The sequence below is a fragment of the Pongo abelii genome, chromosome 12 (assembly GCF_028885655.2).
Source record: "Pongo abelii isolate AG06213 chromosome 12, NHGRI_mPonAbe1-v2.0_pri, whole genome shotgun sequence".
Classification (NCBI taxonomy): Eukaryota; Metazoa; Chordata; class Mammalia; order Primates; family Hominidae; genus Pongo; species Pongo abelii.
The window spans coordinates 89,260,585-89,287,149 of record NC_071997.2 but is presented as its reverse complement, the minus strand read 5'-3'; the positions used below and the strand labels follow the sequence as shown (position 1 = coordinate 89,287,149).

The window sequence follows — 26,565 nt, the reverse complement described above, 5'->3', positions numbered from 1 at the left end:
TTATGTCACATATGAAAACTCAGTAACAAAATGATGGTTTTGTGATTCCTGAGTTATGGAACCACACAGATAATAGAGACTTGGCATTATTTAAAACCGATGACAATGTAACTAGCAAAAGACCTAACAGTTTATTAAATTTCTACCTTTAAAAATAATTTTTCTCTAGGATGTCCTAGAGCAGGGGTCAGCAAACTACGGCTAGTAGATCAAATCTGAGAAGCTGCCTATTTTTGTAAGCAAAGTATTGGAACACAGTCATGCCCATTTGTTTACCTACTGTTTGTGGCTTTCCCACTAAGATGGCAGAGTTGAGACAGAGACCAAATGACCAACAATGCCTAAGATACTATCTGGCTCATTATAGAAAAGTGTTCCAACCTCTATCCTACAGCAATAAGACAATGTGAAAGGATAAGAACAAGGTACCTGTTGACTGGCAGGTATTTTCTTGTGACATGGCAGTTGTCACGGTTTCCGTGGCTGCATCTCTAACAACTTGCTCCTCACTCTGCAGAAGGGTAAGGACACACTTCCAGAGAGCAAGTGTATCCTGCAAATCTAAGAAGACCAAAAGGAATCTGAATTACCTAGAATGCAATCAACAGGCAGGTGCAAACACTGCTTCAAATCCCTGGTGGAAGAGAGGAGCATTGAATGAGTTACAGCTATCCCTTTTTTTGCGGGTATTGTTAAGATAGAAAGAGTGTTAGACAAACATTGGCAAAGAGAGACTCCTAAGGGAGCAGATTTGGAAATGTCTTTTTTGGGGGTGAGGAGGTAGGCTTTCCAGAGGCAACCAGCCCTAGGCAAGGCCTCCAGAAGATGCTGCCCAGCTAACAAAGACCCTCTGCCCTGCTCTCCTAGTTGAGTCCTGATTCTCTAGAAGAAAACTTTACGCATAAGACTGCTTTGGAGAAACTAGCCCAGTGTTGATTCAAGTGTCTGAGCCTATAAATTCTGAAAGTGAGGCATCAATCAAGATTATGCTCTGGGGGCAAGAATAAAAAAAGAAAGGCTAGGTGTGGTGGCTCACGCCTGTGATCCCAGCACTTTGGGAGGCCGAGGCGAGTGGATCATGAGGTCAGGAGATTGAGACCATCCTGGCCCATATGGTGAAACCCCGTCTCTACTAAAAATACAAAAATTAGCCGGGCGTGGTGGTGGGCGCCTATATTCCCAGCTACTTGGGAGGCTGAGATGGGAGAATCGCTTGAACCTGGGAGGCAGAGGTTGCAGTGAACTGAGATCGTGCCACTGCACTCTAGCCTGGCGACAGAGCGAGACTCCATCCTCGCCCCCGACCAACAAAAAAAAAAAAAAGAGAAACACCCATGATAAAAGCAGCAGCTTGTGTCCCATGTATGTAGGGGGTCCACTATCTGACTGCCATTCTCCTGGACACTGATCTGTCTATTCAGCCTGTGCTAGGTGCTGCTGTGGACAATGAATAATAAAAGATAGTATCTTGTCCTGAGCAATCAAAAGGAATATAAAGTCAAAAACACAAAGCAATGAGTTGTAAAGAACAAAATTGCGTGGCTGTGACTCACAACAGGAAAGATGACAGTGGACTGCTGTAACTGACACAGAATTCATGACGAAAGGGAGAGGTGAGCATGGCCTCCCAGAAAGGGTACCTCTAGTCCAGGTGGGGTGGGCCTGGGCTTGTGGAGGGTTATCACTGGAGGGCCATGGAAGGCCACCATGCAGCATCCCCATCCTTTCAATGGAGAAACTACCCTTCCCTAAGAACTCCCCTTTGTCTATCCTCTCCCTCATTTGTACATGGAGAACCCGGTTTCAGAGTCACTGATGCTTTAGTCATACCAATAAGAAGACTGGCTCCATTTGGGGTTTCGTTCTCTTCTTTTCATTACAGATCTGATTTAAATTTTACTCAGCCTTTCAGTCTCCATCCTTTCTAGTTGTTCTGTAAGGGTTCAATACCTTCCTTTCTTAATATTTTCCTCTTTAACATGGTCATCATTTATATCCTTCAGATCCTTCCCTCTTTAGTCCATTTCAATTTTTCTTTTTCCTTAAATGACTTTGCTGTGCCCTTGACTTTTCTCATGTACTTCTTTTTTGAGATGAAGTTTCACTCTTGTTGCCCAGGCTGGAGTGCAATGGTGCAATCTCGGCTCACTGCAACCACCACCTCCCAGGTTCAAGTGATTCTCCTGCCTGAGCCTCCCGAGTAGCTGGGATTACAGGTATGCACCACCACACCCGGCTAATTTTGTATTTTTAGTAGGGACAGGGTTTCACTATGTTGGTCAGGCTCAAACTCCTGACCTCAGATAGACCCACCCTCCTTGGCCTCCCAAAGTGCTGGGATTACAGGCATGAGCCACCGCGCCTGGCCTCTCATGCACTTTTACGTCCTTTGCTTCTACCTATTCAGTACCTTTTTCATTGAGATGGGGTCTCACTATGTTGCCCAGGCTGGAGTGCAGTGGTACAACGGCTCACACTGCAGGCTCGACCTCCTAGGTTCAAGGAATTCTCCTGCCTTAGCTTCCTGAGTAGCTGGAACTACAGCTGTGCACCACCACATCCGGCTAATTTTTTTTATTATTTGTAGAGACAAGATCTTGCTGCATTGCCCAAGCTGGTCTCAAACTCCTGGGCTCAAGTGATCTTCCTGCCTCGTCCTCCCAAAGTGCTAGGATTATAGGCTTGAGTCACTGAACCTATTTCTCATGTTCTTGTAGGCACAGGACCCAATTTCACAAAGGAATTCCAGGTTATTCCACGCACATTTTACCTGTTATGAGCTAGGGTTTGAGTAGTTAAAGTCACCCAGAAAATATGCTGCAAAATGGTATTAACTTTACTGGAGAAGCTTGACTAAGGTTTGTCATTCTTTGCTCTTATTCCTCTGGGTCTAATGATTAAATCACAATCACAGAAGGTCCCTTCTCAATATCTCTCTGGCTGTAAGAAAAATGCCTGAAGTCACTGAGAAGAAAAAAGTTAAAACCATATTGAAGAAAACGTTGTCTCCCAGAGAGATACAGGGACATGAGAACTCCTACAACATTTAAAATTTGGATCTCACTATCTAAAAAACAATTCCTTCCTTTATTCTGTAAATCCTTTCTCCACAACTATACTGAAAGCTCCTTGGAGGCAGTGACCATGTCTGATTCTTGAGGGCTGGGCATGGAAGAGGTACACAAAAATATAATTCTACTAATAGGTGAGAAGAGAATCATAGCATGTTAATATGGGATTAAACATGGCAGGAGAGGGCAGGGTTGGGGTTGAAGCATGGGTGTAGAACCTGGGGTTTCCTTTTATTAAACCCTGTGCTTAAAAGCAAAACAAAAAACAAAATAACACAATTTAAAAAATTTTAAAAAAAGAACTATGCTTTTCAATTCCTTAGGATATTCTCAAGCTTGGTTTTCTTACACATCATTGACATGCTGCCCTTTCCTATTAGTCCTGACACACAGAGTAGCAGTGAGGAGAGACATAGAGGTGTACAACATGCTGGAAACCAGATAAGATCTGTACATCCATTTAATTTCAAAATATCTCCACCTTTACGCCCCAAAGATACTAATATGGTTTGGATTCACAAATCTCATGTTGAATTGGAGTGGATGGTGGGAGGTGAGTGAATCATGAAGGCAGATTTCCCCCTTGCTGTTCTCATGACAGTGAGTGAATTCTCACAAGATCTGATGGTTTAAAAGTGTGTGGCACTTCTCCCTGCTCTCTGACTCTCCTGCTCTGCCATGGGAAGCTGTGCCTTGCTTCCCCTTTGCCTTCTGTTATGATTGTAAATTTCCTGAGGCCTCCCAGCCATGCTTCCTGTTAAGCCCATGGAACTGTGAGCCAGTTTAAACCTCTTTTCTTGATGTATTACCCAGTCTCAGGTAGCTCTATATAGGAGTGTGAGAATGGACTAATACAGAAAATTGGTACTGGAAGTGGAGCACTGCTATAAAGACATTTCCACCTGAAAATGTGGCAGCAACTTTGGAACTGGGTAATGGGCAGAGGTTGAAACAGTTTGGAGGGCTCAGAAAAAGAAAGGAAGACGCGGGAAAGTTTGGAACTTCCTAGAGACTTGTTGAATGGTTTTGACCAAAATGCTGACAGTGATATGGGCAATGAAGTCCAGGCTGAGGTGCTCTCAGATGGAGATGAGGAACTTATTGGGAACTGAAGTCAAGGTCACTCTTGCTATGCTTTAGCCAAGAGACTGGTGGCATTTTGCCCCTGCCCTAGAGATCTGTGGAACTTTGAACTTGAGAGAGATGACTGAGGGTATCTGGCAGAAAAAATTTGTAAGCAGCAAAGCATTCAAGATGTGACCTGGCTGTTTCTAAAAGTATACACTCATATGTATGAACAAAGAGATTATCTGAAACTGGAACTTATATTTAAAAGGGAAACAGAGCATAAAAGTTTGAAAAATTTGGAGCCTGGCCATGTGGTACAAAAGAAAAACCCATTTTCTGGGAAGAAATTCAAGCCTGCTGCAGAATTTGCATAAGTAAAGAGGAGCCAAGGCTGGGTGCAGTGGCTCATGCCTATAATCCCAGCACTTTGGGAGGCTGAGATGGGTGGATTGCCCGAGGTCAGGAATTCAAGACTAGCCTGGCCAACATGGTGAAACTCTGACTCTATTAAACGTACAAAAATTAGCCAGGCATGGTGGTGGGCACCTGTAATCCCAGCTACTGGGGAGGCTGAGGTGGGAGAATCACTCAAACCCGGGAGGTAGAGGTTGCAGTGAGCCAAGATCGTGCCATTGCACTGCAGCCTGGAAAACAAGAGTGAAACTCCATCTCAAAGAAAAAAAAAAAAAAAAAAAAAGAGGAACCGAATGTTAACAGCCAAGATGATGGGAAAAATGTCTCCAGGGCATTTCAGAGACCTTCACAGCAGCCCCTCCCATCAAAGGCCAGGAGGCCTAGGAAGAAAAAATGGTTTCTTAGGCCAGACCCAGGGCCCAGCTGCTCTGTGCAGCCTCGGGACACAGCACCCTGTGTCCCAGCTGCTCTAGCTCCAGCTGTGACTAAAAGGGGCCAAGGTACAGCTCGGGCCATTGCTTCAGAGGGTGCAAGCCCCAAGCCTTGGTGGCTTTCATGTGGTGTTGGGCCTGTGGGTGTGCAAAAGGCAAGAGCTGAGGTTTGGGAACCTCTGCCTAAACTTCAGAGGGATGATGAAAACACCCAGATGTCCAGGCAGAAGTCTGCTGCAGGAGTGGAGCCCTCATGGAGAACCTCTATTAGGGCAACACAGAGGGGGAAATGTGGGGTTAGAGCCCTCACACAGAGTTCCCACTGGGGCACTACCTAGTGGAGCTGCGAGAAGAGGACCACTGTCCTCCAGACTCCAGAATGGTAGGTCCACCAACAGCTTGCACTGTGTGCCTGGAAAAGCCGCAGGCACTCAACACCACCCTGTGAAAGCAGCTGCAAGGGCTGTACCCTGTAAAGCCACAGGGGTAGAGCTGCACAAGGCCTTTGGGAGCCCACCCCCTGCATCAGCATGCCCTGGATGTGAGACACGGAGTCAAAGGAATTTATTTTAAAGCTTTAAGATTTAATGACTGCCCTGCTGGGTTTTGAACTTGCATGGGGCTTGTAGCCCCTTTGTTTTGGCCAATCTCTCCCATTTGGAATGGGAGCATTTACCCACCACCTGTACCCCCATTGTATCTTGGAAGTAGCTAACTTGTTTTTGATTTTACAGGCTCATGGGTGGAAGCGACTTACCCTGTCTCAGATAAGACTTTGGACTGTGGACTTTTGAGTTGATGCTGAAATGAGTTGAGACTGGAGGACTGTTGGGAAGGGATAATTGTATTTTGCAACGTGAGAAGGACATGAGATTCAGGAGGGGCCTGGGGCGAAATGATATGATCTGGATTTGTGTCCCCACCCAAATCTCATGTCGAATTGGAGGCGGGACCTGGTGGGAGGTGATTGGATCATGCAGGCGGATTTCCCCCTTGCTATTCTCATGACAGTGAGTGAGTTCTTATGAGATCTGACGGTTTTAAAGTGTGTGGCACTTCTTCCTGCTCTCTCTCTCTCCTGCCACCATGTGAAGAAGGTGTTTGCTTCCCCTTTACCTTCTGCCATAATTCTAAGTTTCCTGAGGCCTCCCAGCCATGCTTCCTGTTAAGACTATGGAACTGTGAGTCAATTAAACCTCTTTTCTTCATAAATTACCCAGTCTCAGGTAGTTTTTTTTTTCTTTTTGAGATGGAGTTTTGCTCGTTGCCCAGACTGGAGTGCAACGGCATGATCTCAGCTCACCGCAACCTCCACCTCCCAGGTTCAAGCAATTCTCCTGAATAGCTGGGATTACAGGCACGTGCCACCAAGCCTGGCTAATTTTTGTATTTTTAGTAGAGACAGGGTTTCTCCATGTTGGTCAGGCTGGTCTCGAACTCCCAACCTCAGGTGATCCACCCGCCTCAGCCTCCTATTGTGCTGGGATTACAGACGTGAGCCACTGTGCCCGGCTCAGGTAGTTCTTTAAAGCAGTGTGAGAACAGACTAATACAGATACATTCAACTTAAAACAAAAATCACTGAATGCAACCAGCAGCCTATCCAGTCACTTTAGCCAGATGCCTAGAAGTCATTCTTGAATTTGCCTCTATATCAACCTCAATACCACCAAGTCCTGTTGATTCTACTTCCTAAATCTTTTGAGCCTGTTCTGTCTTCCTTGCTGCCACAGCTTCACACTCATCCATTAATTTCTCACCTAGATTATTGCAATAGGCCTCCCAGAAGAGGGGACAGTTAGGCTGTTTTGAAAGACAAATAGAAGTCAGTCAAGCAGTGGTTTGTTTAATTTAGAGAACTGTTCCCTACTGATGACACACAGGGCCCATGTTAGGGAGTGGTGGATGATAAGGCAGGAGGAGTGGGCTAGGGGACAGAACAGGAAGGGCCTTATGAGCCGTGCTAAAGGGTGTTTAGGCTTTATACTGAAAGCGGTGTGAACCCACTCAAAGGTTTTAAATAGTGGACTGAAATTATCAGACTTGCATTTCATAAAGAGGCTCTTTGTAAAAAAAAGTTTAGGGGTAAGGCTGAAAAACAAGAGGCTGGTTAAGAGTGTGTTGGTGGTCTGGGAGTGGTGGCTCACGCCTGTAATCCCAGCACTTTGGGAGGCTGAGGTGGGTGGATCACCTGAGGTCAGGAGTTCGAGACCAGCCTGGCCAATATGGTGAAAACTCGTCTCTACTAAAAATACAAAAATTAGCTGGGTGTGGTGATGGCTACTCGGGAGACTGAGGCAGGAGAATTGCTTGAACCCAGGAGGTGGAGGTTGCAGTGAGCCGAGATCGTACCATTGCACTCCAGCCTCGGTGACAAGAGTGAAACTCCGTCTGAAAAAAAAAAGAGTGTGCTCGTGAAAATGATTAGAGCATGAACTAAGATGGCAGGAATATAACTGAAAGACATAAAGGCAGGTTTCATGTTGCCATCTTTCACCTTCCCTTTTTTAGGCGAGAATATCTATTCATATTTTAAGTGAGTTTGGTACAACAGACTTTCATCTCAGTGCACTTACCAAGAATAGGATGGGGGTTGGTGAGGAAAAGTGGTGCAGTACTGGTGAGGACTTCAACGACGGCCAGCCTAGACTCTGTAGGAAGATGGTCTTCACATGACAAGATGACCAGCTGAACCCACTGCTTCAGCTCAGCAGCTATCAATTCCCTGTTCTAAAAGCACAAAATGTACCTATCAGTAGTTCAGAAGATGCAACAAGGGCTGACATGGAATTAGGGGTGACCTACACCAAACTGGGCCTGTAGATTAGCTCTTAGCTCAGTGGGAAGAAAGTTGTTTTTTAGTTGCTTTTCCATTCCAACTAGAGAGAAATATGCCCAAGTAAGAAAATCTGACTTGTCTTTTGGTAAGATGGAGTCACTATGACTAGACAACAAGTTCCTTTAGCCTTTTTTTTTTTTTTTTTTTTTGAGGGAGTCTCACTCTGTTGCCCAGGCTGGAGTGCAATGGTGCGATCTTGGCTCACTGCAACCTCTGCCTCCTGAGTTAAAGTGATTTCTCCTGCCTCAGCCTTCCGAGTAGCTGAGAGTACAGGTGTGTGCCACCACACCTGGCTAATTTTTGTATTTAGCAAAATTAGACAGGGTTTTGCCATGTTGGTCAGGCTGGTCTCAAACTCCTGGCCTCAAGTGATCCACCTGCCTCGGCCTCCCAAAGTGCTGGCATTACAGGCATGAGCCACTGCTCCCGGCCTTCCTTTAGTCTTTTTGGATGCAAATCAGGTTATGAGAACACTGGCATACATTTGGTCTGGTAAAGACCAAACTTGTGGGGAAAGACTGTCCAGCAAATAACAACTTGTTGTCACCAATAACCAGATGCCCCTCCTATAGTAACAGAACCCCAGATTTTTGGCTGGGCCCATGGGCACCCAGCTAGAGACTACATGTCCCAGTCTCTCTTGCATTTGGGAGTAACATGTGATTAAGTTCTGAAGACTGGGATGACACTAGAAGTAGTATCTGTGCACTTTCAAGTCATGCCTTAGGAAATGCCCATGATCTTTATTTCCTGGGTTTCCCCTTCCTGCTGGCTAAACAAGGACAAGATGGTGGCAGCTGGAGCAACCAGGTGGGGCCCTAAGATAGAAACTATGTGCTTAGGACAGCAGAACAACAAAGTATGAGAACCTGGTGACTCAACACTGTCAAGCTACATTGGCTTTGGACTGTTTCTATCTGATTTAAGCCACAGTATTTATGAGTTTCTGTTACAACATTTAAAACAGAATCACAGGCCGGGCGCAGTGGCTCACGGCTATAATCCCAGCACTTTGGGAGGCCAAGGCAGGTGGATCACCTGAGGTCAGGCGTTCAGGACCAGCCAGGCCAACATGGTGAAACCCTGTCTCTACTAATACACAAAAATTAGCTGGACATAGTGGTGCACGCCTGTAATCCTAGCTACTCAGGAGGCTGAGGCATGGGAATTGCTTGAAGCCAGGGGGCGGAGGTTGCAGTGAGCCAAGATCATGCCACTGCACTCCAGCCTGGGAGACAGAATGAGACTCCATCTCTAAATAAATAAATAAAGCAGCATCTAACACTATTGTTTAAACAAAGCAGTGTTGTTTTTATTTTTTAGAAAACTAGATTCTCAGTTTATTACAAAGGCTAAAAGATACAAATGAACATCCTGTTGAAGAGACAGATACACAGGGAGAGGTCCAGAAGGATCCCAAGCACAGGACCTCCTTTCCCTTTGGGGCTTTGGGGTGTGCCACTCTCCTGGCACATGAGTGCATCTTGTTCACCACCCAGAAGCTCTCTGAACTTTACGTTCTTCAGGGTTTTTAAGGAAGCTTCATTGCAACAGCATGATTGATTAAATCATTGGACATTGGTGATCAACTCAACCTTCAACTCCTTGTTTTTAATAGTAACAGTTTTACTGAGATACAGTTTACATACCATAGAATTCACTCATTTAAAGTCGCCCATGCAGTGAACTCTGGTATATTTACAGATATGTGCAATCACCACCACAGTCAATTTCAGAACATTTTCTTCACCACAAAGAGAAACTCTGCACCCTTTATCTATCACTTCCCTATCCTCCCATCTCCTTAGCCCTGACTAAGCACTAATCTACTTTCTGTGTCTATCAATTTGCCAATTCTGGACATTTCCTATAAATGGAAATTTCCTATAAATGGAGTCAGATAATATGTAGTCTTTTACAACTAGGTTCTTTTACTTAGCATAAGGTTTTCAAGGTTCACCCATGCTGTAGGATGTATCTGTACTTCACTCATTTTTGTGGCCAAATAATACTCCATTGTATGGATACACTACATTTTGCTTACTCATTCATCAGTTGATAAACATCTGGATTGTTTTCATCATTTAAACTGTTCTTTCACTTTTTCTAGAACAGGGACTGTTGTTCCAGATGTACTTTACTTCTCCTATCAATTGAACCTCTTTAAATGTTCAAAATGTAACTAATGATTCCTTTGATCATCTATGGGCATCTATGCAACTAACATGATGAGTATTTTAGACCTTGAGGAAGATGCTAATTCCCAACGCACCAAGAAACTGATGTTTCCCCAGGAGCTTCTTTTATTTATTTCTCTACAGTTCTGTTAATTTTTTTCTCCCTGGAAAACTCCCAATTTTCATTAAATATCACTTTATTCATGTACTGGACATAACAATTGGTTAAAAACAGCTTTGGATAAGAATAATGCCTTGGCAGGCTTGTTAGGCTGCCTGGTGACCTCTGTCTTAGAACTTGGTGTTTTTTTTTTGGTTTGTTTGCTTTTTTTGAGATGGAGTCTCGCTCTGTTGCCCAGGCTGGAGTACAGTGAGACAATCTCGGCTCACTGCAACCTCCACCTCCTGGGTTCAAGCGATCCTCCTGCCTCAGCTTCCTGAGCAGCTGGGATTACAGGCACGTACCACCACACCTGGCTAATTTTTGTAATTTTTAGTAGAGCTGGGCTTTTGCCATGTTGGCCAGGCTGGTCTCAAACTCCTGACCTCAAGGTGATCCGCCCGCCTCAGCCTCCCAAAGTGCTGGGATCACAGGCATGAGCTACCGTGCCTGGCCCTGGTGTTTTATTTATTTATTTATTTTTTGAGACAGGGTCTTGCTCTGTTGCTCAGGCTGGAGTGCAGTGGCATGATCTCAGATCACTGCAATCTCCGCCTCCCGGGTTCAAGCAATTCTGCCTCAGCCTCCTGAGTAGCTGGGATTACAGGTGCCCACCACCACACCCATCTAATTTTTGTATTTCTTGGTAGAGATGGAGTTTCACTGTTGGTCAGGCTAGTCTTAAATTCCTGACCTTAGGTGATCTGCCTGCCTTGGCCTCCCAAAGGGCTGGGATTACAGGTGTGAGCCACCATGTCTGGCCGTGTTTTTGTTTTTTTTTCCCCCTCCTGGGCTATAGTTTTTAGCAAATCATCTCCATTCCTATACTCCCTCCACCCCACCTGACTTTTTTGGGGGCTTTTTTAGCTCCTAGTGACCTCCTATGTTTGGCTACCTGGCTTGCCTTTGAATGACAGATCTAAGGAAATTGGACCTGCTTGTTAATTCTTACCCTTGGTTTTATCTCTGCCCAGCTCTCTGAACTTCGTGATCTCCTCTATGAAGTATTCTTCAGCCTCTGAACTCTCAGTCCCTCCTCTAGGTTCCCACGGCCCTGGCACACCTTGCTACTAGAGCATTTAATGTAATTATCTAATGTTCTCTTTCTCTCATTAGACTATAGCTCTAGTCTCTGTTCATCTCTGTATCTTCAGTACCTACACAGCAGTGCTAAGTTTATTGTAAGGGCTCAGGGTCCACAATGTTATGCCACCACCATCAGTGTGGCTGTGTGGAATCTGGATCTTCAGGTAATTTTCCTGTGGTATTGGCTGCCTTCTAGTTGTGATTCTGTGAGGGTGCTATCTTTCTTGTATGCACCTAAGTAGCATGTATTTGTCTTAAGACATCTTCCCAAGAAGCTGTTTTTCTTACTTTAGTTCTACTTCATTACCAAAGGACATGTAAAACAGGTGGGGCGCATCTGGGCCTCCATCCGGAGCCAGCTGGGCCATGTTCTGGGGGAATATTTAAGCCTTAGCGATGTATTTGCATACTTAGTTCACTAGGTTGCCAGCCTAAATATTTTTGGAATTGACATGCTTACTCTTCTTTAAATAAAGAGTCCAGCTAGAGAAACGGGGAAAAAACAAGGGGTTTGGGCATATGTGTTTTGGGGGGAAAGTTCTGTTACCCCTATGAACTCTAATTTAAAAAATGCCTAAAACAGGCTGGGTGCAGTGGCCCACATCTGTAATCTCAGCACTTTGGGAGGCCGAGGCAGGTGGATCATCTGAGGTCAGGAGTTCGAGACTAGCCTGGCCAACATGGTGAAACCCCGCCTCTACTAAAAATACAAAAAATTAGCCGGGCGTGCTGGCACACACCCGTAATCCCAGCTACTCAGGAGGCTGAGGCAGGAGAAGAAGCGCTTGAACCCGGGAGGCAAAGGTAGCAGTGAGCCAAGATCGTGCCACTGTGCTCCAGCCTGGGCAACAAGAGCAAAACTCCATCTCAAAAAAAAAAAAAAAAAAAAAAAAAAAGCCTAAAACAAGAGAAAAGAAAGGTAGTGTCCAAAGAAGTCTTTTCAAGTTATACTCCAATTGAAAAACCAGCACGAACAATATTTCTGTAGATGTTACATACACATATCACAGGGGTTCTGCCTGCTAAGACTGTTCACTTTTACTGACATCTTCTGAGTAAATGAGAACACAAAATCCTAGGTCCCGGAACAAGATCAGAACCAGCCTTACCTCCACACATGTCTGCATGTGGTGGGAAATGACTTTGGAAGCAAGTCTCAGAGCTACACTCTGAATTTCAGATCTAGAAAAATAAACAAACAAAAAAACCCACAAAATTACAATCAGACATATTTCATACACTGGTTTTTGCAGATAGTCTATAATCCATGCAGAGGTGAACACTGAAAATCTCTACCTCCTGGTTACAAAAATGCCTCCGGAAGCAATTACCTTTTGGTTATTAATGCAAATCACTGACATCATTCTATTGCTTGAGTTTAGAACTCTTAGGCTGAGTCTTAGAATGAAACACAGGACCTGAGACCTGAGGGCAGGATTGTGTGCAAGTTCATTACATAATGACTGATGGGACCATACATCTTACCAAGGTTGCACAGGAGGTATTGGGGGCAAACCTTTCATTGGAAGCAATATCCATCGTCCAGTTCAAGAACTCCTTTGGGGTCAGATGTACACAGTGCTCCGTCTGGGGAAGCCACTCACCAGGGTCCATGCAGTGGAGAATTTTCAGTATCTGTGTAAACCAAATCCGCACACAAAAAAGAGAAATAAATACTCAGGGAGATGTCTCTAGATGTTACATGATAATCAATTGTATCAACAAGAGGTCTACCTTTCAAAAGGCTCCCACTGACTTCTTATTTCCCCCATAATACCTTTGGGAGACTGAGGCAGGGTGATGCAATGACTAACCAGAGGGCATCTAGTGACTTGGGATGGGAGCCAGATGCCCTGATTTTAGGCCAGTGCCCTTTCCTTTTGATAATGCTTCCCAGGTGGCCATCTGCCCTGAAATAGCCATGTCAGCAAAGACTACCTCTGACACACTCTACAGTGAATTTTTAATGATCTGTTTCCTAAACATCCCAAAGTGGTTTGCTCTGTCTTTGGTTAATCTCTGCCATCAATACCCCTATCATCAAAAGCTTTTCTTGGTGCCCTTCTAGGTATGACGCCATGCCAACCACCATAAAAAGAGAGTCCTTATCCACTGGCTGCCGAATCTACTTCCTATTGCCCCTGGAGAGCCCAATTTTGCCTTCATGATCCTATCATTCCAGTGGCTCACAAAAGAATGTGGGGAGTGGAAAGGGCCAGTCAGTACATTGGAGACTTTACCTTGCAGAAGCATTCTGGGTGATTTTCCTTCATGGCCAACAATAAGAACTTCTCTCTCATGTTGCACAGCAAGGGTGGCAGGCCCTTCTCTCCAAGTCCAGAGGCTGCTGCTAAGAACTTTTCCAAGAGGGCTTCCAGTGTCAGTGAGCGCACTTCAGCGAAGGCAGATTCTAACAGCTGAGAGAAAGAGATGGGGACATCCCTCTCCCGCTCTCCACTCTTGGCTGCTGCGGCCCACACTGCAGCAATGGCTAGTCTGGTGAGGCTCTGGAGGTACTGGGGCAGGCCTGGCGCCTTGAAGGCACAAGGGAATCCCGTTACCAGCTCTGATCCTGAGATAATCCCTCTGACTTCCTCCCAGAAGCCAAGACTCTCCAGAACTAAGAAGCAAAAAAAGCAAAAGGGAAAGAGATAATCACTTTAAATTTCCACAAAAGGACATGAAAGAATGAAGACTGAATCCACTGCGTGAGGCCATCAGATGTCTCCCATAAGCAGATTTCAAACACTGTCATAAGTGAGTGGCCCTCTAAGGTTCAGACTTCTAGTCCACAATAATTTCCATTTAGGTAATGTATAATTTTTCTAACAGGGGCACAAAGGCATTACTATTAGAAAATGCGTTCCTGACACCCCTCCTCAACATTCAATAAATATGAACTCAGTGACCTCTTATCACCGAGCCTCAAAGCTGACCAGGAGAAGAGGACATCTAGTATAAACTTCCTTCAGGGGCGAAGCTCCCCTCTGTAACACCCCTTCCCAGAAGCTCTTGGTTGAACCCTACAGTACCCTGGAGCTCATGAGACAGCTTATTCCATTGTTAGTAGATCTAATTGTCAAAAAGTTCTTTTTGTGTTTCTACTCATTGGCCTAATGCTACATTTTGAGGCTCCCAATGACAGCTCTTTAGACATTTGATTACAATTCTTGTGTCCCCTCTGTCTTCTCCAGATGAAACATTCCTACTTCCTTCCTCAAATGATGGGGTCACCATCTCTCATTATTCTAGCTGCTTTCCTGTGGACATGCCTCACCCTCTCTCAAAGGATGGCCCATAGGCTAGATCACAAATCTCCTGCATGGTTTGACCCGCAGGACTATTACTTTCTCTGTTCTGAACTGGAGTTGCATCACACTGTTGACTCATACGGAGCACAAAGTCAACTGAAACCACAGCCCTTCTTTTTTGACATGGTCTACTGATGGTGGTGAGTCATCTTTCTCCCACTTTGTACTCAGTACTTAAGCCAAGATGTGTTTTCTTTGTTTGTTTATTTTAAGCCCAAGTATATCCCTGTTAAATTTTATCCTCCTGTTAAGTTTTATGGTCTGCCTTTCATTTGCCGAGATCTTTTCATATTCTCAGTTCTGATTAAAAAAATAAAAAAACCAAAAACTTATTGCCTGCTTACTATGTGCTAGGAGCTAAATAAGATCACTGCCCTTAAGGAGTTTATAGTCAGTCTAGTTTGAGAAAGAGAAATGCATGAACACATAATTCCAATATAGTGGTACAAATGATAATCTAGGTCTCAAAGAGGAAGACAGGTGACAATGTGTTAGGACCACCAAAGGCAGGGGAACCAGCTGAGCAAAGGCTCAACGAAGGCATGAAACAGAACGGACCATGTGGGGAACTACAGGCCATCCCATAACACTGGAGCATAAAATTTAAGGTGGGAAAGGGCAGAAGATAAGGCTAGGGAAGAAATGTGGCTAGAGTACAGAAAGCCTCCTAGACAATGTGAAGCAGCTAGGTCTGTATGCAAGGGAATGCCACTGAGAGGTTATTTTAAGCAATAAGGTCAGGGGCCCATTTTCACTGAAGTGCTCTTATCGTTGAGGGGGCAATATTAGAGGCAGGGAGACCAGTTACAACACTACTGCACCGTAGTCCAGGAGAGAAATAAATGACGAGAGCCTAAAGTTCAGAAGGAATCAGGAGAAGGTGGGTTTAAGAAACACTGAAGGTCTGAAGCCAAGGTGATCATTTAAAAAGGCAAAAAAGAAAGAAAAAAAACTACTGCAGGTATAAAACTGGCAGGACTAGGGAATGAGGGTGCAGACTAGGGGAGGAGTCTTGGGTACCTCCCAGCACCCAGTTCTTCACACATGTTCATCATCTAATAGAAATTGGGTAAACCAGCCGGGCGTGGTGGCTCATGCCTGTAATCCCAACATTTTGGGAGCCCAAGGTGGGAGGACTGCTTGAGCCCAGGAGTTTGAGACCAGCCTGGACAACACTGTGAAAATCTATTTCTACAAAAAATAAAAAGTCAGCTGGGTGGGGGAATCACTTGAGCCCAGGAGGTTGAGGATGCAGTGAGCCACGATGCTGACACTGCACTCCAGCCTGGACGACAAAGTGAGACCCTATCTCAAAAATGCATACAAAGCAGTTGGCAAACTTCAATTTCACAGGAATGCCTAAATGCCCAAAATCAAATAATTACTAAAAATGTGGGCAAGGTGGAGGGTGGAGGCCTTTGGTGAGCAGGCTCCCTGCTGGCCCTTGCCTCAAACACTCTTCCAGGCTCTCACCAATTCATTAACTAGCCCTCTTTGGTTTGAGTCATCCCCCAGTTATGAATCCTCTTAATTGTATCATTCTGTCCATGAAGTTTTATCTACAAGAACTTAGGACAGACTTCACCAAATGCCTTGCCAAAATTTAGATTTTATATTCATAGCATTCTCTGATAAATCCTGACAATTGTACCCAAGATGTTAGCAAGTTTATCCTGGATTGGCTTACCAGACAGCATTTAAGTGATACGCATTTATAGCTAATAAAACACCGTTTATATTTATCATCTCATTATAACTCAGAGAACTCTGCTGACTTCTAGAAAACTAACATAAACATAATGCAAATGTAAAACATTAAGGTAACAGAAAAATTTATTTGAAATTGAAAATTTGCATAGACTTGCAATAACTCGAGATTTAAAAATATAGAGTATTTATGTAACACATCAAATTGTTTCAAAGTCTGTCACAGGGGGCAAAACGGGGACTAGACTTGGGCTCCAATATGATGGGACCCCAGGGAGGCCACCATCCGGGGTTGCAGACAAACCTCTACTGTTTTGTTTTTTTTTGAGATAGAGTCTCGCTCTGTCGCCTAGGCAGGAGTGCCGTGATGCGATCTCGGCTCACTGCAACCTCCACCTCCAGGGTTTAAGTGATTTTCCTGCCTCAGCCTCCTGAGTAGCTGGGATTACAGGAGCGTGCCACCACGCCTGGCTAATTTTTGTATTTTTAGTGGAGACAGGGTTTTGCCATGCTGGACAGGCTGGTTTCAAACTCCTGACCTTGTGATCCGCTAGCCTCAGCCTCCCAAAGTGCTGGGATTACAGGCGTGAGCCACCGTGCCCGGCCACACCTCTACACTTAACTCAGACACTGCAGAATTCCCAGCTCACCAGGAGGCATCTTTTTATTTTTTTATTTTTTTGGAGACAGAATCTCCCTCTGTCACCCAGGCTGGAGTGCAGTGGCACCATCTTGGCTCACTGCAACCTCCGCCTCCCCGGTTCAAGTGATTCTCCTGTCTCAGCCTCCAGAGTAGCTGGAAATACAGGCACATGCCACCACACCCAGCTAATTTTTGTATTTTTAGTAGAGACAGGGTTTCACCATGTTGCCCAGGGTGGCCTCAAACTCCTGACCTCAGGTGATCTGCCCGCCTTGGCCTCCCAAAGTGCTGGGATTACAGGTGTGAGCCATTGAGCCCAGCCAGGCAGTATCTTTATAAAGCACTGGGGGAAACCCCGGGCAGCTGGGATCTTCAACCTCTGTGTCATCTGTTTCAATGTCTAAAAACCGAATCTCATAACAATTTAATAATAAGAAGAGCACAGTACTATCATCTCCAGGTACCATTTCCCTATCCTTCCTATCCACTGCTGCTAGAGGACAACATTACATTCAAAAGCAATTTCATTTGTTTGGCACAGTCAGAAATATGGCTCAGAAATCTGCTCTTAAAATTGTAATCAACAACAAGAAGAACTATCTGGGCTGTTCTGGATATAGTCCAGGCTGAGTGTAAGTATAGTCTGTTGGACTTTAGAGTTGGACACCCAGACCCATTTGCCTGGTCTGGGGCCTTAAGAAGGGATGATATCACCAGGAAGCCAGGGAATGAAGGCACGACCCCAAAGAAGGAGGAGATGGGGATCAAGCATGCTGATGAGGGGAATGAAGGGAGACATTCCTTTGGGACTTCTTGACCTACACTGCCTGTGACTTGAGTATTAACTCTGTAAGTATTTCCTAAGCATATACAGGTTGAGCATCTCTAATCTGAAAATCTGAAATCCAAAATGCTCTAAGATTGGAAACTTTTTACGTGTTGAAATGGTGCCACAAGTGGAAAATTCCACACCTGACCTAATGCAGTCAACACACAGATGCAGTTTATTCAGCGTCCCCAAGGGAAAAATAAAATCACCTTCCAGTTATGTGTATAAGGTATGTATGAAACAAATGAATTCTGTGTTTAGACTTGGGTTCCATACCCAAGATTTCTCATTATATATACAAATATTAAAAAAAATAAAAACCCAAACCTGAAATCTGAAACATGTTTGGTCCCAAGCATTTTGGATAAAGGATGCTTAACTGCATTAGGTACTTTGGGAGATACAGAGATGCAGAGCTGAGAAAGAAAAAGATCTGCTTCAAAGAGCTTTAAGACCAATGGGAGGACAAAGAACAAGTACACAATAGCAACTATAAAAATCTAGCCGGGCACAGTGGCTCATGCCTGTAATCCCAGAACTTTGGGAGGCCGAGGCGGGCAGATCACCTGAGGTCAGGAGTTTGAGACCAACCTGGCTAACATGCTGAAACCCTGTCTCTACTAAAAAAATACAAAAATTAGCTGGGCGTGATGGTGGGCGCTTGTAATCCCAGCTACTCAGGAGGCTGACGGAGGAGAATCGCTTGAACCCAAGAGGCAGAGTTTGCAGTGAGCCAAGATAGGGCTGCTGCACTCCAACCTGAGCAACAGAAGAGACTCTGTCTCAACAACAACAACAACAACAACAAAAACCTATAAAAATCACAAAATGTTTAGTGTCCTAAAATTGTTACTAATAAAAGCTGAAATTTGGGCTGGGCATGGTGGCTCATGCCTGTAAAATCCCAGCACTTTGGGAGGCCAAGGTGGGCAGATCACCCAAGGTCAGGAGCTTGAGACCAGCCTGACCAACATGGCAAAACCCCGTCTCTACTAAAAATACAAAAATTAGCCAGGTGTGGTGGTGCATGCCTGTAATCCCCGGTACTCGGGAGGCTGAGGCAGGAGAACTGCTTAAACCTGTGAGGCGGAGGTAGCAGTGAGCCGAGATTGTGCCACTGCACTACAGCCTGTACAAGAAGAGCAAAACTCTGTCTCAAGGCGGAAAAAAAAAAAAAAAAAAGCAGACATTTGTTGAGTATTTACGTGTCATGTACTATTCTGTAATTATAAAATATTACATACCCATGATTTAACGCTACGAATAAAAATTACTTCTATTTTATTTATTTATTTTTTTGAGACAGTCTCTGTCACCCAGGCTGGAGTGCAGTGGCACCATCTCGGCTCACTGCAACCTCCACCTCCCAGGTTCAAACAATTCTCCTGCCTCAGCCTCCCAAAGTGTTGGGATTACAAGGCGTGAGCCACCGTGCCAGGCCAAAAATTACTTTTAGAATTGACACTTGTTGATATTATTCTGAGCACCTAGACAAGATTTAACTCTTCAATGAGGTGGGCTCTATTATTATTCTTCCCATTTGACAGATGAGGAAACAGAGAGGTTACTTGCTCAAGGTCACTAAGGAAAAGGTAGGTAAAGAGAATACACACTAAAGCCATATGAAAGACCAAAATGAATGCGATGGCACTGATATTCTACTGGAAGAAACGGAAAAAGGGCTTTCAAAAGGGAACACAATTTAAGGTGGGCCCTGAGGCTGCACAGGTGCCTTGCTGGGAGAGGAGAGGAAAGGGCAAACGTGCCAGGGAGAGTTAGGAGAGAACAGACACAGAGACCTTTAAATAAGTTTGCTGAATTAATGTGTCAACAGAGCAGCAGCAAGAGAGGTTAGATCTAGAGCCAAAACGGAGAAAATTATCAAGTGACATTCATTTAGGCACTTTCTCCAAACTGCTGCTTGGAAAAAATATTCTGTTTGTGCAGCAACTCTAACTCAAGGAGATGCCCTGAAGGGCTTGTGAAACCATGGACTGCTGCCTCGACCTCACCCCAGAGTTTCTGATTCTGCAGGTCCTGGGATGGGGCTGATGATTTGCATTTTCAACAAGCTCACAGGTGATGCTACTGCTGCTGATCCAGGTATTTTAAAAACCACTGCCCTCAAGTGAAGGTAATGACTAACGATATTAAAACCACACATGCCTGAATCCCACTCTTGTAGATTCTGATTCAGTTGGTTTCAAGTTGGGTGCAGACAGCTGTAATCTTAAGAACTGGCAGGTAATACTGCTCTGCACCCCAGCTGAGAACCACACTCCTCAGGGCCAACTTTCATGCGGGTTGGCAGGGTTTATGGGTGGGTAGGGCACTGGAGTTTCACGCAGAGCACGGATGATTCCAGCGCAGGACTTCACAGTAGTGAAGAACTAGAAAATTCACCACGCCCCAATTTCTCTTTCAAATAAAAACACCAAAGGAGAGAAAATAACCAAGAATTCAAAAGAACGAATACGCACTATAAATGTTCCTGGCAGGCAGGCCAGCCAGCTGGCCAGACCTTCAGCAATGTAAACACTGGCTCGTTGTGTGCAGGTTCTGTTCTAGGTCTAGATGCAGAAGTGAATTAGACCCGGCTTTGCTCTCATGGAGCTCCAACTGGGTGGGGACCACAGGAACCATATTCCCCTATTCCATCTCAGTACCCAGAGTGAGAGGGTCTCTAGGTGGAACAGAAGGTTGGAGGCAGGAATGTCCAATACTTCAGCATAAGCTACTGCAGCAACTAACAAAGAAATGCTGCTTTTCTCTTGCACAGTGGTTCTCAGCCCAGGAAGCACATTACATTAATCTGAGAGCTTTAGAAAAATACTCACATCAGGGGACACTTGACCATATCTCTGGGATGAGACCTGGCAGTCTAGTTTTAAAGTGACCTAGGTACAGCAGGGATTGACGGCTACTGTTTTAGTGGTAGAGTCTGTTTCCCACTGCAGGTAGAGTTCGTCAAAGGGTTTTCACAACCGGGATTTTTCCCTGGTGCAACAACGTTTGTGTCCTGCCATAAAGAGTCTAGATGAACACGTGGTACTTATTTTCATTTCTATGAGTGCCCTTCGTTTGCAGGACACAAATAACTGAAGTTTGATCCAGTCTGAAGTTTAGCAGCCTTCTTCTTTAGCAGATTGTAATTTTTAAACCTTCTTTGCCTTTTTTTTTTTAAAAAGGAAAAGAGATGGTTTATCACAAGCTGGTCTTGAACTCCTAGGCTCAAGTGATCCTCCCACATCTGCCTCCTGAGAACCTGGGACTACAGGTGCACGCCACCACACCCATCTGAAACCTTACCTTTTCTACTCGCAACCTCAACTTTGATTGATTTGGGTTTCTTCTTTGTTGGAAAGCCCAAATGTTTGAGTGAAAGAATCAAGTCCCTGCTTTAATGGCCCCATCGTATTTTTCCTAAGTTAGAGTGATTTTTTTCTAACTCTTCCTGGCTGGAGCTTTTTTCAGCCCTCCTTGTTTGGAAAGTCTTTGCACTTTCCCACCAGTGCAGTCATCTCAGCCACTCAAGTATGTGTGACTGATTCTTGCATCCAATTTGATTTCATTTTTGGAATTAACTTTTTTTTTTCCTTCTTTGGAGCAAGTATATTTCTGGCCTTCAAGGGAATGGCTGAATGGCTGGATTCACATGGAAGGACAATACCTCCTACTGTGCTATGTCCTGGTTTCCTGGAGAAGTAATTCCTAATGAAATGTCACAATGTGGCAGACTGGTATAAGTTGCCAGCTTTTTATTTTGCAAAGGATGTTAAAAACCTACTATTATCACTTCATGAAAGAAAGTCTCTTATGCCCCAAAAGAGAAAAAATCATAGTGTCATCATAAAAGATAATTTAAAGAAATTTGTTTTTAAGAAAAAGATGTAGCCAGGCATCGTGGCGTGCACCTGTAGTTCCAGCTAGCTGGGAGGCTGAGGCAAGAGGATTGCTTGAGCCCAGGAGTTTGAAGCTACAGTGTGCTATGAGCACACCTGTGAACAGCCATTGCACTTCAGCCTGGGCAACATAGTGAGACCCCATCTCTAAAAACTAAAAACTAAGAAACTAAAAAAAAACTAAAAAAAAAAAAAAGACAAATTTGCTATAGTATCATTTTGCTATAGCTTCTTTGTGCCATGGGCTGGTGAAATCACCAGGGAGCAGCACTAGTGAATTACAGCTTTGGAGAAGTTGATAAAAGCTTCTTGAGGCTAGTTTGTTTGGACGGCATAACTATTAGGAACCTCTGTTCTCAGGAAGAAACTGAAGGAACTTTGCAGAGTCCTTCATGGCACTGAGGAGTGTCTTGCATAAAGGAGTATGGTGGCCCATTCACACAATTCCTTTGGTAATATCAGATGTGTTATCTTAGCAGTTTTTGGTTCTTTGGTAGGTTGGAGATTCCAGTGTAATGTCTGCAACCTGAACAGTCATTGTGAAAGTTAACTTTAGATATCAAAACTGCCACTCCCTAACTAACCAAAGGAGAGTGCTAATTTTGACAGGCTGCTGAAAGAGGATTTAACAGTAGCACAGACCTTGAGCAGGGATGGCATCATACTTAGCATGTCCTGTTCTATTATTTAGGGCAGTCTGTCTCCTCCCTAGAGGAGAAGCATAACCCAAAAGGGAAGGCCTGTGGGCCATTCACCTTTGCTCTTCTGAGCTACTCATTAGGTTTGTTAAATTAAAAAAAATCAATATAATTTTTAAAAGATGCATGTTAATCTAAATAGCTTTAACAAGGGCATTCTGAAAAAAAAAAAGGTAATATCATTACCACATAATTATGGATACAGTGAAGTTACACCATAACAGCATTTAATTTAGGTGAATTTAACTTTAGGTGGGGCCGTGGGTGGGGGAGGAATAATAATTAGAGAGGGCAGTTTCCCCTGGCATTCCAATCAGTGGTCAATGTCCCATGTAGGGTTGCTGTACTGTTACCTCAGACCAGCGGTTCTCAAACTTTAGCTGCTCACCCCGAGTTTCTAATTCAGTAAGTCTGGGCAGGGCTCCCCAAAAGTTACATTTCCTAACAAATTCCCAGGTAATGCTGATGCTGCTGGTGCAGGGACCGCACTTTCAAGGCCTCCACCTCAGACCATCTGAGATCATCCATGCTTTCCACAGTATAAACATCTTGCCATGCTGAATGTGTGTAATTCTAGTGTTTAATGGTATTTGTTTTTGTACACCATGGCCCTTCATCATAAGTCAACCCCTTCATCTAGTGCTCAACCAAAGAGCTCCTGCATATTATACAGTTCCTGGCCTTCACTCTTACGTCACTCATCAAGACAGCCTGATTGTCTTGTGCCAAAATAAAAAGGGTAAGAAAGAAAAAACGCAAAGCCCAGAGTGACAACATTTTCTTGGTCCCAGCAAAGATGACTATGGGGGAGGCAAAGCCCCGGTAATCACACACAACTTGTTCTATTTAGAAGCAGCAGTCAGTATCCATGAAGGCAGAAGGATCCTCCTCAGGACTGAAAAGACCAACCCGACAACAACAAAAAAATGGTTTCACTACTACAAAATGTCACTTATAAGGATACTGTGCAAATGGCAGTGATACTGGTTGTGCCACCATGGAAGGTCATCTGCCACTGAGTCTCAGAAGATTCCTCATTCTGTCTGAACTTGCACATGTTGTTCCCTCTGCCTCAAAGGAATGAATGAATGAACAAATGAATTTCTCCTTTGCAGACATAACTGTTCTGAAGTTTTCTCTATTCTCCCCTTTCTCTCCCAGCATCTCCAACCTCCTTAAAAAAGTGGGAGACGAAAAAATACAGAGCAGACTTCATTTTTTTTTTTTGAGATGGAGTCTCACTCTGTTGCCCAGGCTGGAGTACAGTGGCACAATCTTGGCTTACTGCAACCTCCGCCTTTCAGGTTCAAGTGATTCTGCTGCCTCAGCCTCCCGAGTAGCTGGGATTACAGGCACCAGCCATCAAGCCTGGCTAATTTTTGTATTTTTAGTAGAAACAGGGTTTTGCCATGTTGGCCAGGCTGGTCTTGAACTCCTGACCTCAGGTGATCCACCTGCCTTGGCCTCCCAAAGTGCTGGGATTATAGGCATGAGCCACTGTGCCTGGCCTAGACTTCACTTTCAATGCATAGGGAGACAGCCTGCTTTTTCTATTTCAAAGAATTGTAGCGTTGGTCAGAGCTCTGTAATCAGATCCAACAGAAGTTTTTATCTGAAATGGTGGATAAACTGGTTCCAAAAATAATCACAGATGATAATTTGTACACTCTTAACGTCAGTGTCCTGTTATGCAATTTCTCAGTTAAAAAAATTATATTTGTAGAGAAAAGGAAACCATAGGAATAACAACAACAACAAAATAAACTGACTTAATAAATCTTGGCTTCTCCTTATCAAAGGGAAATTCCACTCTTCTATTTAATCCTTGACCCTCCCAGTAAACTGTAATCCTGACCCCAGGGGCCCTTCCAGTTACAAACATGTTGAATGACCTGGTGGAGGGATTTGGAAACTAACTTTGTCTCACCCTGAACTAGTACTGGTTGTTTATTTCTTGCTTTGGTTTGTTTCTGGTTCTCTGAACCCCATCATCTCTGCTTACACAGGTGTGGCCCCCATCACACACACCCCTTGGAAAACATTCCTACTTTTCCTTGTCCCAGCATATTCTCAAAGGCATGTATTTTTCCAGTGTAGGATTCCTGATCGGCTGCTGAGGAAGGAGGATGTGCTTCCGAGGATACTCTAAAGACTATCCTGGCAGCCCATAAAATCAAAACACAGCCTTTCTGGCTTGGGAGACAGCAGAGCCAGAAGAGCTCAAAGGATCTGGGTAGGCTAAAGATGAGCTCACCAGGCCCTGGGTGGGACCCACAGCTTTTACTATTGCCTCCACCCACCATCCCATCTCAGCCTTTGCCCAACACAGGGAGGAAGTCCAGAACTACTGTGGATAAACACATGACAACCCAAAGACACAAACATAGTTATTTCTAAGTATACACTACTTCTGGTTTCCTTTCCCCTTTTCTTTCTCCTTTCCCCTTTCCTTTCCTGTCCATCCCTCCCTCCCTCCCTCCCTCCCTTCTCTCTCTCTCTCTCTCTCTCTCTCTCTCAATCTGTCTTTCTTTTTTTGAGACAGGGTCTTACTCTTGTTACCACACCGGAGTGCAGTGGTATGATCGCAGCTCACTGCAGCCTTCCCGGGCTCAGGAAGCAATGGAAATGAGTCTGGGAGGTGATTCTCCCAACTCAGCCTCAGTCCCAGGGAGCTGGGACTACAGGCACGAGCCCCCATGCCTGGCTAATTTTTTGTATTTTCTGTAGAGATGGGGTTTTGCCATGTTGCTCAGGCTGGTCTTGAACTCCTGGGCTCAAGCAATTTACCTGCCTTGGCCTCCCAAAGTGTTGGTACTACAGGTGTGAGGCACTGCGCCCAGCCTACTTCTGGTTCTTTTGGCGAATTGGTCCAAAGAACAGGATTGGCAATCAGAAATTTGTCCACCATGACCCTGTTTAATTTAAACTCTAACTCACAAAGGACCTGGGGCTTCTCTTCCACACTTAGTCCATTGGATACTGCAAAACCAACTTGGGAGTCAACTGCTAACTGGGAAGATTCCTTTACATAATGGGCTTACCTCTGTTGCTTCACCTGTAATAAGAGAGACTAGGATCACCCATCTCAGTCCCTTGCTAGTGCTACAATTTAGTTCTGGGAATGCCCCTGGGGTTGAGGGCCTGTAGAGTCTAAGACTGAAGAGGTTCCTGGCACCAATGAATTGTAGACCAAATCATCAGTGATGTTGCAAGGTGCAGTATACAGCTGCTAGCAAAATCCAACAAAATCTGGTTGTACTAGGAGTGCTCCTATTTTAATGAAGTCCAGCCCCAACATGGAGAGAGGAGTTAGGTTAATTCTGCCAGGTAATCAATGGAAATGAGCCTGGGAGTCAGGATCCAGCTGCTTCTACCCTGGATGTGATGGCCATTCATTTCTTTGTTCTTGCTATCAGTTTTATCTCTTGATAGCTGCTGTTCTCCCAATGTTGGCTTTTTCCTGTAATGTGACTATTCACAATTTTTATAACATTTATCCCAATCCTCTGAGGGTATTATGCCCACTTTACAGTTGAAGAACCAAGAGGCTTCAAGACAAGGTGATGGAAGTGATTTTTGCTTCTGCCTATGAAAGATTAACCATTGCAGGAACTGTCCTTCCACCATAAACAATTAGAAAACTGAACAAAATGTATGAAATTATTGTTTTTAATCATTGGATATGAGCAATGCAAGACTCAACAAGAAGACAATAAGGGAAGCTTTACAATTGCCTGAGCTTACTGCCAAGAGGCAATTTCTAAGCCCCAGTACAGAGAGGAGGAACCCAGAGCCCAGAGGTCTTGGCTCAGTTGAAAAGATGAGATATCAGAGTTTGGGAAGACTCAGGCAGCTGGAATTTGTGGGGCACAATACCGGAGAGAACAAATCTGTATAGTGAGAGAGCTCTGGAGATCTGTAGACCAAGGGACTCCGTGAATCTTTCAGCTGAATACTGATTTGCACATGCATGGGGTGAAACTCTAAAAGGCTACAAAAAGAACTGCAGAACTGCAAGAAAGCAGTGAGCTGGACAATTCCTGGAACTCATGTAGGCTCACAATAGTTTTGTGTTCTCTCACCCAGAGTAGAGACCTTGTAACACATGGGACATCATGTAGGACCTCAGAAGGATCCTGTTAGAGGAGCTACATTTGCCCTAAACTAAAGGCTCCTCTTTGGATTGAACCCACCAGAACTAAGCTTAAAAGCAAGTCTTGGAGGAATCC

General features: G+C 44.5%; 1 protein-coding gene across 7 annotated transcripts in view; it reads right to left on the bottom strand.

Annotated features, from left to right (window-relative positions):
• Positions 1–26,565, bottom strand: part of THADA (THADA armadillo repeat containing) — a 361,316-nt gene that overhangs the window by 48,752 nt on the left and 285,999 nt on the right. For 6 of the 7 annotated variants that reach the window (XM_024242323.3, XM_024242322.3, XM_063713446.1 and 3 more), the window contains 5 exons: positions 13,487–13,866; positions 12,763–12,881; positions 12,356–12,428; positions 7,561–7,714; positions 430–561 (listed from right to left, as the gene is read on the bottom strand). In XM_024242323.3, coding sequence (XP_024098091.2) covers positions 430–561; positions 7,561–7,714; positions 12,356–12,428; positions 12,763–12,881; positions 13,487–13,866 — 858 coding nt within the window. The remainder of the gene's footprint in view (positions 1–429; positions 562–7,560; positions 7,715–12,355; positions 12,429–12,762; positions 12,882–13,486; positions 13,867–26,565) is intronic. The other variant, XM_063713447.1, reaches the window with a different exon arrangement.